Source organism: Scleropages formosus, chromosome 12, assembly GCF_900964775.1.
Source record: "Scleropages formosus chromosome 12, fSclFor1.1, whole genome shotgun sequence".
In the NCBI taxonomy this organism is placed as follows: domain Eukaryota; kingdom Metazoa; phylum Chordata; class Actinopteri; order Osteoglossiformes; family Osteoglossidae; genus Scleropages; species Scleropages formosus.
In genome coordinates this window covers 24709502-24723299 of record NC_041817.1, presented here as the reverse complement: position 1 = coordinate 24723299, position 13798 = coordinate 24709502, and the positions used below count along the sequence as shown (strand labels likewise).

Here is a 13798-nt window from a genome sequence, read left to right as displayed (position 1 = left end):
TGCGGTGATGATGTCATCCACACCCACTGCAGCTGCGCACGGCATCCGTTGGCTCAACTGTAGTGGAAAGAACAAGGCTTTGGATATTTATGAGCTTCGTTCCCACTTCGAGGGCATGGTTCGTTGGGTTTTGTAGCGGCCTGTAGGTGTTTGCAGTCATTTATTCCAGGAGATACGATTGTATATTCTGGCAGACAGGCACTTCTCTCTTCTGTATCGCCACCTCATGATTTACATAGACAATTGTTTCAGGTGCACATAACACTAACGACGTCGTCTTGCTTTATCTTAAAGGGCAGAGAGGGTGCTTCAAATTGCAAAACCTGCAGTGTCAGGCTGTAATACAATTACATGTCAGAGAATTTCTATTAGCTTTGAAGTGTTTCCTGTCCCAGTTTGTCTTTTCATGGAGATTGTAATTATCACTGCAGCAATTGGGAGTTGTGGTGGCTGGAGGAAGTCAGTGTGTATTTGCACAGGTGACCCTACCCATATCTGCTCTTATTAGTTATGAAGTACCTGTGTCCCCCCCCCCCCCCCCCCCCCCCTTGGTTCCTGGCTCCAGAGCAGCAGAGGTGTTGCTTATTTATTTATTAGTTTTTTATTATTATAAAGAAATTCTCTGACATTCAGCTGATTTGGTGTCTAGTGGGGGGGGATGTTTTTTCAATGTGCCACTGTGCTCTTGTTCATAATGACACATTGCACAGCACCTTTTCCAAAGCAGCACCCAGGTACACTTTTGTGGGCTGTGTTTCCAAGCGCTGCTGTTTCCTTAAGTACTGTCCCATGTGCCACCAAGAGATGGAATCAAAGTGCTGACACGGAAACGGGCTGCTATGAACAACTTTGGGACGACAAAGCCCGCGGTTTGAGCTGAGCTGAATGTGAATGGTGCTTGGGCTTTGGGCAGAAGAACCTGGATGACTGAGCTCATCTTACTCCCAACCAGTAGCTGAACCAATACCCACCGTGACCTTAGCCCTAAGATGGGCGTTATTGGTGGCATTGCTGAACCTCGGTTTTGATGGCTGTCAGACTGCAGCCTCTTGCAAGCTTTTGCTGCTCCAAAACATTTTCCTCGGATTAGCTTATTGCCGCTGTCATCTGTCACAACGCATAACTTCCATGTACCTGTCACAATTAATTTATTCAGCTTGGCAAGTGTTCTTCCAGAGTGGAGTCGCATGCAGCGCCATTGCTTTTTCGTCTGAAGACTGCTGCATCTTTGTTTTCCCAGGGATTCGGAAGGCAGGAAACTGTGCAAGAAGATGAAGGTGGACCCCGGCTCAAAGAAGGGTGGATTTGAGATCCTCCACTATAAGTGAGTGGTTGGAACAGCTGGCAGGTGTACGGCGTGGGTGTTCTGGGCTTTCACCGTGCGAAATTTGCACACCCTCTGGCAGTAAGGTGAATGATATGCCACACTGCTGCAACTGGTTAACTGACAGCCGTTGATGTGCTTATTTACAGGGACGGGACTTTTCATACAGAATACAACAGGCCTGCAACGTTGAAGGTAATTATGCAGAACACAGTCTCCCCTTTTTTTCCCCATTCATTTCTCATTGTCGTTCTGTGTCCCAGATGCTGCAATAGAACACCACATCAAATCTGATAGCGACAAAACTAATATGCTTATCAGAATTTCTGTGTTCATGCTGTTAATCTTAGGAAAGGATAAGTAAAATGAATGAAGGATATAAAAATACGTCCCCCCCCCCCTCCAAAAAAAAGCTTAATAAGAGATTTTTTTTTTTTTTTTTTCTTTTTTTCCCCCCTCCCTCCTCTTCCTTGGCTCTGTTGACATTGCCATTGTGTTTTCAGGGCTCCAGCTTAATTGAGTTGAACTAACCTAGACAGTTAATCAGATAGGCTTATTAGTGGTTTTAATTAAAATGAACCTACACAAAAATTGGTTGAGGAAATTGCCCGCTCATGGTAGAACTAATTGTGTTCTTCTTTTCCCTCAAGGAACTTCAGTTGTACTGCAGACTTTAATCTCACAAATTTGAAGTTATTTTCACATAAAGAACTGTACTCTTGCCATTTATTCAACATTTACCTCCCTGGATTGTCATTACAATTAATCTTTTTTTGTAGTTTTAGAGAAAAAAAAAAGTTCATGCTCATGACAAGTTTTATGTACAAAAATAACTGTCATTCATAGTCTGGGTTGATGGGATTGATAGCTAGCAGTGATTATTATAATAGTTGTAATACTGTCTCCTGTTGAATAATTTGTCAGTATGTGAGCTCTTATTAGACTCTTAATGAGTATGTAGTATGCTAAGTTGCTTACTAAGTATCTTACTTTGTTTACTGAGTGATGGCTGAGTTTATACACACTGCCATCTGTTAGAGAGGCAGCATGTATTATGGGAGCTGTTTCGTTAACCACGTATTTGCGGCTAGCTTCCATGGTGCCATAAGTTCATGCCGGGACAGGGACGATATTCAGTTAAATTGAGTTTAATTTCTTTTAATAGTCTTGAAGCACTTCCCATGTGATCTGCTCAAGGGGACACTGACAGAACTGGCTTCAGGGCACTGCGTTGAGAAGGCTGGCAGTTGCGATCATCGTGGAGGTGTCATCTTTAATTAGGAAAAACATCCCTTCTCAGTTCTTCCCAATTAGACACAATAACAAGCCTCAGCATCCTGTGCAAGATAATGGCATTCAGCCACTTTGCTTCCATTCTTCTTGCAACGGGCAGTTTTTTTTTTTTTTTTTTTTTAAATTTAATCTCCCAAAGTTACTCAAGCTGATTATTCGAAATGTGATTTTGACAATTGTCATTTGAGCATGTGTGTGCCTGCACACATGGGCGCGCGTGCGTCCACACACACCTATACACAAATTTTTGCGTAGACATCTGCTACCACCTGCCGAGAAACCGGTTCCGCCGCCGCCTCCTGTCCGTCTTATGTATCGGAGCGGTGTGGCGGCGGCCTACGCAATGCCGTTTATAAGTCTCGGAGTCATTTGGAGATATCTGCTTTGTAAACATTTCTGAAACTCGCTGGTTCAGCTCCTCTCAGTGAAGATTAATCTGGAAGGCTCAGTCATGTTAGTTTATGTATTTTAAAACATTCCTCACGTATAGCAAAACTCGTGTGTGCGCTGTGTAGAATAAGGCCAAGGTGGTCAGAGTATAGTCTTTACCGAGGAAGTGGTTTATTAAAGAATAATGTGCTCACCATCTCTGCTGTATATGAAGCAGGGCTTGTTTTGAAGGATGATGAGTCACCACTTCCCCTCCCTCCACAGTCCATGGTCGCCTTTCTGAAGGACCCGGCTGGCGCTCCGCTGTGGGAAGAGAACCCAGAGGCCAAAGACATCATGCACATCGAGAGTGAGAAAGTAGGTCCTCAGGGAGCTTCCGTTTGTCATTCGTTATAGGCTGACAGCGTGATGCTAATAATTACATGTTCACCAGTCCTGCTTTTAAAAAAAAATTCTCAAGTATTCCAGCAGTTTTGTTAAACATGTAGTCTTTTGGGAGAATGAGCTGCAGTTAATGTGGGAATCCATTCTTTAACTTCTTCAGTTCTTTATTACCTTATGTACTCTTTGCTTTTTAAGCTGTGTTGACTCTGCTGTGCTGCAACTGCTGTAAAACAGTAGTTATATTAGTAGTAATAATAGTCCATCAGTTGTCCATAACCAGTTCAGTGTTTGGTCTGGAACTTACCCTGGAAGTACAGGATACACCATGGATGGGACATCAAACACAGGGACATCACATACAGCAGTGGTAACAATTTTTGTCACAATGCAATGCTAACAGATATTTGCAAAAAATATTTTTATTACCTGTACACGAAGGCAAGAGTCTTGATGGAGGAGGAAGGGCTGCTACCTTTCCTGCTAGGTGGTGTGACTTGTCTCCTTGAAGTCCCTCCGCCACAATGTCCAGCAGACTTTGTCCAGTCTGGACGAGAAATGACTCCTCGCCCTCCAAAGGAGGAAGCCCAGACTCTGCAGTGCTCTAACTTGTCTCCCGGGCTTAGCTCTATTATTTCTGCAAAAAGCGAAACAAAATCCTGCCGAAAACTTGCAGACAGAATCTAAAAAAGGAGCACTCGTTCAACGGCTGCGCACATCACTCCACTAGCTAGACGGGTGCTCAATCAAAACGAGCTCGAGACACAAAAGGGACTCCTTTGAAATTCTTTTGAACTACTTGGTTCATATCCTTTTTTCATCTCCGTCGCAGTTCCTTCAGGGAGCCTGCTCTGCACCGACGGCAAAACACAGATTTTGGAGTTTCAGGAGACACGAGGCCATGACAGAGCAGCAGTAATGAGTTTAGAAAGGAAGGAAATAAACAACCGACCAACCAACTTCAATAATCGCTTGTCCCAGGCAGGGGTTGCAGTGAGCCAGAGCCTATCCCAGAGACATTCAGCGCAAGGCTGAAGGGGTGGCACACCCTGGACGGGACGCCAGCCCATCGCAGGGCCGCAACTAGTTACCCAGGCACACAGCCAGCCAAAGGTACCAGAGTACCAGAGCAGTAGCAGGGCAAGCACCTTGCTCAAGGGCACTACAGCCAGAGGCGGGGATCAAACCAGCAACCCTCGGAGCCAAAGGCAGCCACTCCAACCACGATGCCACCAGCCGCCTGCCAGAAATAAACAAGAATCAATAAATAGCAATACTCGATCCATGTCTCCATGAGCATTGAGCAGAGTCAGCTGTGTTCATGTGGGGGCATGCTTAAGACTGGTTTTCTGTGGTCCATGTAGGAGACACCTTGGGAATGGAAGCTGTGGTCCTTATAGGTGTGAGCCATGGGGGTCACCACTTTCCTCTCTTTGGGCAAGATCTTGCTTTATGATGGACATACTGACAACCAGCCTTGTGGCTGAAAAGCTGCTGCTTCAAACCACTGTAAGAACTGCTGTTGGATTCTTGAAGTACTTCAGTTGAACCTACAGCTTTTATTTTTCTCTACATTTGAAAATCTTTTTTTCTTCAAAACAAATAATGAAAAATGTCTGGGGACACAAAGGCCTAGAAATATTGACGTAATGATGCTGTAATGGGACACTTTAATTACCACAGACTTGTCCCCCTTAGGGAACTTTTCCTTTTACACAAGCAGCTTGTGTTGCTGTGGATTTATTTGTATGAACTGAACAGGACAGAAAAATAAAAAGATGAGGGGAAAAGTGGTAATGGGGTTTAAATGTAAACGGCAAGCTTCATGGTTGACTTAAGAATCTCAGATGAGTACATTTAAATTCTGTTACCATGCCTCAGTTAATATTTAGAATATATAGTTATCACCGAAAAATGATGCTTGATGGTCCATAAGGGTACAGCAGAGGTGTTTCAAGGCACTTGGATAAGTAGTGGTGTGGTCCATATGGCCAGGGTGAGCGTGTGGGTGTTGGTGTGCGAAGTGTGTCGTGCCAGACCTGCCTGGCACTAACACCAAAGGACGGACGCACCTGAGACTGCCATTGTGCTCTGCTGTGAAATGAGTTTGCTTATCACATTCCTGCTTTCTCTGACAGGACTTCAGGAAGCTCCTGAAGAAAGAAGAGAGACCCATCCTCGTGATGTTCTATGCCCCGTGTAAGCCCCGTCTCCACATGCTGATTGGTTGCGTATTTGTTTCATTGACAGAGTTGAGAGGGCATTTGATTAATTCTGACAGTTTTTTTTCAAGATTCTTTTCTTTGAGAGCGGTAGGTGTAAGGGGGTGACTTTTAAAAAAAAAAAAAAAAAAAACCGCTGGGGTCACCAGTACAGGCTAATATCCTCGTACATAATTAGCTCAATGCATACAGTTTTTTTGGCACTTTAAACTCAGAGACAACGTTACTCATGTAAAATTCATATCCTTTCCCTCTTCATTAGCATTTAAAACCATGCAAGATTATATAAGGCCGATGAGTAGTTAGTTAAAGAATGCCAAGGACCACTAATTGAGTGGAGGATGAGTTGGATGGAGCAAGGTAGTGAGGCGTCGTGTTATTCCTTAGCTTCACTGACTGAGAGCAAGTTTCTCAAGTCTGACATGACTGGGTCTGATACCCACTTAGACCTTTGATGCTCTCAGATACATCCTGGGCTGTAACTCTTCATAGAGCTGGCAGTCTGCTCATCCTTGGTGAAATTAGAGTAGGGAGAAGGTGAAGATGGAGAAATCACCCAGAGGCAAGTCATATAGTAATGATTACCATCCGTCTAAATGGCTGCTTTTAAAATTCCTTACCGCTTTTAAACAGGGTGAGGTCAAGCAGTCATGAATAACACATTCCTCATTAGCTGCTTCTAGCAAAGCAAAAGTGTAAGTCCTTTTAATTTATTCTTTTTCCTGCTGGAAAATATGAAAAATTTCATTTTTTTTCCCCATTTAGAGTGAAAAGACAGGCTAAACACTACACTTGCTGGATTTGTGTTTAGTCAGTTCAAAGGGGTAAAGAGTGAATTCTCCTGTCGGGACATCTAGGTGTGAAGGCTTCCCCAGTCTGTGGACCTCATTAACCCTCAAATAATAGGCAAATAATAAAGTAGAGGGTGGCATAGTGTTTATAGCTGCCTGTTTCTAATAGGAAGACCTGGATTCAAATCCCACTCCTGCTTAGTAGCTTTGATCAGGGTTTGATAGTAAAAATGACCTAACTATATAAATGAATAAATAATTGTATGTAACAATGTACATTGTTAGCATGTAAACCTAACATTGTAAGTCCCCTTCAAGAAAAGCAACAGCTAACTCAATAAACATTGAAATAATAATAAATAATAATGTGCCAGTGAGGCTCTGCCAGCTGGATGTAGAATTAAGTACCAGCTAGTCTCTCTGCGTGGAGGAATTATGTCATCTGCTAACAGTTCAGTCACTTCAACTAATCATATTTACTGACAGGCTGTAAACTGTAATGTGCAGAAGGAAGTGTAGCTATGTGAGGAGTCAACTGGGCTCCTCGCTGAACACCTCCCTTCCTGTTTCTCTCCATTTCTTCATCTTTTTTCTTTTTCTGTCTCTCTCCCTACAGGGTGTGGCGTGTGCAAGCGAATGCAGCCCATCTTCCAGCAGGCTGCCACCCAGACAAAGGGTAAATTTGTAAGTAAAATCCCAGAATGCACCACTCTCTTGGAAGGATGGTTGTTGGTGATAATTCCAGGACTCTGTCTTCTCTGTACTTGGCCTGCCCATCTTCACAGGTGCTGGCAGGAATGAACGTTCACCCTGCTGAGTTCGATGGCCTCAAGCAGGAGTTTGATGTTAAGGGCTACCCCACCTTCTGTTACTTTGAGTGAGTTCCTCCTCCTTCCGCTACACCAACTCTTCCTGTTCTTATGCCTTGGACTGTCACCGACATGCGACCGTGGGGACGGCCTTGTCGAAAATGGACCCGTGTCTGTTTGCAAGGTGCCAGCTAGAAGCACTTAAAAGCTGTGCACATGTATTTTTTATTAAGAAACCCCATTTGAGAGCATGAAGGATTCCGTTTGAAGCGGCCTCACAATGAGAGCGATTTGTAGGACAGGCCTACAAATGTGTGGGTGTATGTGTCCCCCCCCCCCCACAGTGGCCAAAGTAGCAGGACCTCCCTCTCAGGTGGATTGTTCCACCTCTGTGTGGTTGAGCAGGCATGTATCATTTTGGAGATCCATTCAGTCTTGCGCTGCACACTCTTCCACACTGTGGAGCTGCCCTCTCCGAGTGCCGTGTCCTCTGACCATGACTGGTTTCTTTCTGTGGTTGACAGGGACTTATCCTCAGTGGACACACTGCTAGTTCTTTAAAAACTGATTTGCACCCCCCCACCCCTTTTTTTTTTTTTTTTAAATTTATTTTATTTAAAACAGTGCTTAAAAGATGTCCACATGTGCTGCATTAAAACTTTTTGTTCTCGGTTTTTAATCGTAGAGGTGCTAATTAAAGAGCAGTCCATCTGTTAGAGGAATAAATGAATTTGAGCATAACTTTAAGAATCTCCTGGAGTAGTGGGAGTGTTATTGTCTTAATATTTAGTTGACACTTTGGATAAAAAGTGACTTACAGTGATTTATCCATTTATACTTTTTTTACCATGTCAATTCAGGGTAAGTACCTTGATCAAGGGTACTACAGCAGGAGCAAGGATTAAAACCTGGCTCCTTCAGGGGCAAGATAGCAGCTTTAACCACTAGCTTTTATTTCATATCAGATTCCCCCCCGCACTTTTATACAGTTGTGTCTGCTTAATATGCAGCAGATCAGTGGGTAACGGGGCTATTGAGTATTCAATTCAGTTTGTCTTATGGAGCACTCTTCTCACAATGTGATAGAGCACTGAACAAAGGCAAATTAGTATATTACTGTTTATAACAGGTAAGTAGAGAAATTAAGGGCATGCAGCTGAAGGTTGTTGGTTCATGTTCTAGTCCCACCACTGCTGTGGTACCCTTCAGCAAGGCTTTGGAGAAAAGCAGCAGTGAATGAGTATGTAAATATTTACATGTGATACTAATGTCAACTAAAATTCAGTTTTTCAAGTACTGCGATAACATTGTTGACATGTGGTTAAACTCTGAGTCCCTTCCCTGTGTAAATTACATGAGCAAAGGTCAATAGGATTTGTCCGCTGTGTTTCATTGAGCAATTATTTTATTAACCAAGAATTATTAGCAAGCTTTTTGGTTACTTTTCCTTGGAGATGAGTTTGAGGTGTACAGAAAAGGAGTTTTTTTGAAAGCTGAAGACAGCCATTTAGCAGTATAACAATATAGTTGGAAAGAAGGAAAGTTGGCTAATTTTTTTGCAATTTCCCCTGCATTTTTAGTGATGTAAACTAGTTTGTGAAACGATGCATTGATAATTTTTTCCTCTAATATTTTACTGTGGTGTGCACAGACCTTATTTTCCAGTGACAGTTACAAACAACCAGATATGCCAGCTTTGGGGTTTTAGTTTTTGTCATGTTTTTCACCAGTCCCCGTGTGTTCTGAGGAAGACTCTATTGCGGAGCTCTTTGAGCGCTCTTTGGTGGGTGCAGAGAGTCCCGGTGAGGGGTGCTTCTCAGAAATATACCCTTCAGGTCATACGTGTGATGTAACGAATCCCTCTGTCTGCTCTCGTCCTCGAGGAAGGGGAAGTTCCTTTACCACTACGAGAACTATGGAGCAACGGCGAAGGACATCGTCGACTGGGTGAGAAAGTGAGTAAATTCCCTCAGATCGACAGTTCACCCAAGATGAAGGGGTGGGGGTGACTGAGCAATTTCCAGCGCAGTGCACATTCCTGCTGTGGTGCGTTTCAGGGTATATGATCCTCTCCCTCCCAGCTGCTGAGACTGAGGTGCTGCTTTATTCTCAGTGGGGTCCCCACATATACTGGCTGTTCATATGAAATGAAGACGTTCAGATCGATATCTTATCTTGTCTGAGGTGCCATGATGATCAAGATGCTTCGCGTTGCTTTGTCTTGGTTAAACACAGCCAAGGAGACATGAGACGATGCCTTTGATCTCCCAGCCCCCATTTCTTTCGGTGATATATCCTCTGTCATCTGAGAATGGAATTGCCATGTGTGCAGAGTTTGTGTGGTGTAACAGGCAGCTACCCCCTCCCCCCATACCATAGTACTCAGATCTACTCTGTGAAAAGCAAGAGGTGCTGAAGGGTAGGAATTCAGCCAAGGAAGACAGAGCACAGTGGTTGTGGGCCAAGGCACTGCTACTGTGGACAGGAGGCTATGGAAGGAAGGAAACAGTGGCTGGAGGAACCAGGAAAGTGGAATGTAACTGAAACAACAGCGAGGTGGCGATTCAGCCTTCCTCAAAGGTCTTTTTCCACATTGAACCGAATCTGCAGCTTTCAGCGTCTCGAACTTGGACAGTCCTTACAACTCAGTCCTAAACCCTCGCCACTTCCCTTCCGCAGCCCTCAGCCTCCGCAGCCCAAAGACCCTGAGGTGCCCTGGTCAGAGGTGGACTCAGCTGTATTCCACCTGACAGACGATACCTTTGACAGCTTCATGGAGGAGCACCCGTCGGCCCTGGTCATGTTCTACGCCCCATGTGAGTGCTGCCAAACTGGTTGTGTAAAAACCTTTAATATAGATGGATTAAATGAAAATACTTAAAAATGAATGAAAATGAAAAGCGTCTCCACAACCTCCCTCCTGGGCTGAGCGGACCTGTTGGTTTTTGGGTAGAAACAGGACACTTGCCGGTCTTTTCTGGTAATGGCCCTCAATTAGACTGGTTCATAGCGGCTGAGACCAGTTGATAACACCTCTTTCTTTCATCTGGAATTCACACCAGGGAAATATCATTGATAAAGCAGTTCTAGCCGTGCTGAGAGTAATTGAGGAAATGACTGAAAGGCCGTTATTAAATGAGAACATCATTATGGGGAGATTTCAGAGGTGGTTTATCAGAAGACCATTAAGCCCCCTTTCTCTGCTGCCAGCGCCTCAGTGCTTTCCATTAAAACGCAATTTTTTTTTGCACATTTTCTGAAGCTTTTTTTCCTTTGTCTTTTTGGCGAGCAGCTGCCTGCCATGTTTGCAGTTTTCTGAGCCATTGTTCTCCAGGCCTCTCGTCTGGGCCCTCGCCAGCGGCAGCTGAACTGTTTTCATTCCTTAATTGAAAACAAAGGCAGTCCGGCACAAAGCCCAGGTCAGGGTCCACAGGAAGGTCTGGATGGCGTGCGCCGTAATCTATTTCTCAACCCCTGCCTCCCCCAACAGCCCCACTGGGGCATATCTACACTGAACAGCCTAACCTCTCCTCATCAACCCCACGACTTTCACCTGTTGAGGCTGTCACCTTGCAGATGTCCACTTCTGCGTCCATCCAGCGTCCACCCTCCCACAGGCCTCGCCGGCTCTACAGGTGTCTCTTTAATTAGGTCCTATCCCATGGGCCTTTGCTTTGTCGACTTTCTGTCCTCCCTGCTGTGGTCAGCCAAAATAAAAACTTAGGGTATTTATTTTCCCCTTTGTTGCTCCTCCCTGCAGCTCAAGTTTATGTTGGTTTTTGAGGGCCAGTGTGCGAGGTACGATGCAGCTGTACTCCAGCTCCTTGTGTTACACGGCCAACGTACTAATTTTCAAGCGTTTTCTGATTTGTTTACTTATTTTCTAGAATTTTTGTTTGTTGGGGAGCAGACATGACCTGTATTTTTACCCTTGTGACAGTAAAGGGCACCCCGAACAAAGTAGGAATGTGGGACCGCCTTAATTCAAGTCACTTCCACGGAGTTTACAGCTCGTTTCTGGTGTTCGAGTGTTGTTCGTCAGTAACAAGATAAATCGTTCAGCGATCAACACCCAGTAGGAGGTTGTGGAGCAGTGTTTTTTTTTTTTTATGTTCAGTCATTTTTCAATGTATTTTTATTCCATGCAACCGAACCATACGAACAACTTAAGGAGTCTCTCGTTAACCAATAGATCGTGATTGTGCTAAAAGTGACTTTGGGGATTTGTACACTGGATGTCTGTTCGATTTGTTCATCTCAGGTTGCTTTATAGCCTCAAACTGGGTCAAAGTCATAGACGTGCTCTTCACACGGGTGAACAGGCTCACAGTGTTCTTCTCTGCAAATTCTGTGTCTTTGTAGTTTATGACTTAGCTGAACCTCACTGTCCTCACTCCTATAATGTCACTTTCTGGTTTTCACCTTTGTGGAGGCATTGATATTTCTTGTTCCCTGTGGAGTTGGACCCTTTTCTTTAGGATGAATTGACTCTCCTCTACTGCAAGTTTTAATTCCCACCCTTCCTCTTTTGCCAGCTATTAAAAGTGCAATTAATTGAATTGATTGAGCAGAAGTGGTGCATAGATACAGAAATTGTTTTTGATTTTTCTCTCACCATTTCCTTTTGAAAGTGTGTTTGTTGATTGTATCCATAGTATGAGCTAATGTGAATCTATTTTCGTCCAGCTGCAGAACTTTGTTCAATACAGTTGAAATGGGAAAACCTTGCATGGATAAATTCATTTTAGTTTAGTCAATGTGCATTTTAAAACCAGGGGAAAATTTTTTTTTTTTTTTCTTTTAAATTGTTTTCCTTAAATAAAAAGTCTCTTTTTTGGAAGCTGCATTTTCCCAGATGAAGCGGCATTACTGTTTTAAAATTTAAACGGCAGGTAGGGTAGTGGATGGAGTTGTTGTACCTTGGCCATGGTATTTAGCGTGAATTGATGCAGTAAAAGTGGCTCTACAGTGTAAATGGTTAAATAATTGTGATTTAGTGTGCAAACCTTCCATTGTAAGCCTTCAAGTAAAGGGTCAGATAAATGTAAACATTTGCAAGTGCATGGAAAACAAGTAGAACCTTGCTAAAAGTAAAACAACAGCGGTCATTTTGAATGGTCCTCTGTAATAAACAGCGAAAGGTGGTTTGCAGTACATAAAAAAGAAAAAGGGGGCAGACGTGCTTCTTCTATGTGTCAATACCCTCAGGTGTGAGAGAATTCCTCATCCCCCATCACAGGCCTGCACGTTGCCGAGTCCATGAAGTATCAGTTATTCCCTCGTTCCCAGCGAGCGTTCCGAAAGGCTTCACTAGTGTTCTGTACCTGGCGCAGGCCGGCGGGATGACATCAGAGGAACTGAGGCGCAGCGCCGAGCTCGAGCAGCGGTCTGGAGTAAATCAGAGTTGCCCTAATGTGTTTGGGACCGTGCATTCCTTTCTGAGCACTATCTTGGTTAATACTCCCCCCAACAATTACATACAGAGCCGGGTTTAATATCCCAGCTGTCAAAACGAAGTGGATTAAATCGCCTGGTTTGGGCCAAGTATGTACAGTTTCAAACTTTGGTTGTTCCATTTGCTTGGTGCACAGTCAGTAAACAGGAAACGGCATTCCCTGAGCACGTAAACCCTTTCCAGTCACTGCGCAGTGGGTGTTGGGTTCCTGATGCGATTGTTTGAGGAGCTTTTCATTATGATTGAGTGAGAAATGTGATTCTGCTGTCGCTGTGGAGTCTCTGTGGACCACTGTCCCATCTAGAGCGCTGGAGGCACAAATCCATTTTGCATATCATGAGTGGACTTACTGCTCTTTAACACACACTGAGTCAGACTCTCAGGTGGAAAGTTACTCTGCCGGAGCTATTATTTTTAAATGGATGAGAAAAGGGGTTTTGGGTCCATGATGCCACCACAGGCTGCTCAGCATAAATACTTCCAGGGTCACCTTCTGGGTCCTCGCTTTCATAGCAGAGAAGAAACTTAAGACCACTTTATTTATGCATTTATTCAGTGTATTAGTTTTGAAATGTGCAAATTCTCCAGTCCCTAGTTTCTAACATACTTTCTGCTTCTTGTGTTTCAGGGTGTGGTCACTGTAAGAAAATGAAGCCGGAGTATGAAGAGGCCGCAGAGATCCTAAACCGTGATGACGATGTGAGTTTCAGTCATCTTGTTTACCATTCAGCCTGCGAAAGGTCCCAGGTCTCAGGAGCCCAGGCACTGGGATGTAAAATTGGCAAGGAACGTTGCCTTTGGGTGGAGGACAGTGAGTGTCCGATTCCTGGCCCTTGCTCACAGCGTTTTGGTTTTCATTAGACGGGTGTGTCCAGCCCGTGGCGATTCTGGGCTTCGAAGCCAGAAATGTTCCAGTAGGATCGGTGGAGCTTTACAACCTCTACAGTCATCCATCCAGCATCCCTGTAGTGTTCTGTCGGGATTTGTCAGCGTGGCCCACAGTCCGGAACCTGAGCTCCACGCAAAAGCCTTTTGCATCTTAACTGGATGTCTGTAAAAGGCCTTCCACTTCAAAAATTTAATTCAATTTATTTACATAGAGCATTCTTCTCAGCAGAGTGATGCTGAACAAT

At 44.1% G+C, this 13798-nt stretch overlaps 1 protein-coding gene across 2 annotated transcripts in view; it reads left to right on the top strand.

The window, feature by feature from the left end:
• LOC108927717 (protein disulfide-isomerase A5-like) overlaps window positions 1-13798 on the top strand; it is a 32485-nt gene that overhangs the window by 7588 nt on the left and 11099 nt on the right. For both annotated transcript variants that reach the window (XM_018741177.2, XM_018741186.2), the window contains exons 4-12: window positions 1241-1324; window positions 1474-1519; window positions 3272-3364; window positions 5527-5587; window positions 7018-7085; window positions 7187-7278; window positions 9094-9165; window positions 9890-10026; window positions 13294-13364. In XM_018741177.2, the coding sequence (XP_018596693.1) occupies window positions 1241-1324; window positions 1474-1519; window positions 3272-3364; window positions 5527-5587; window positions 7018-7085; window positions 7187-7278; window positions 9094-9165; window positions 9890-10026; window positions 13294-13364 (724 nt within the window). The remainder of the gene's footprint in view (window positions 1-1240; window positions 1325-1473; window positions 1520-3271; window positions 3365-5526; window positions 5588-7017; window positions 7086-7186; window positions 7279-9093; window positions 9166-9889; window positions 10027-13293; window positions 13365-13798) is intronic.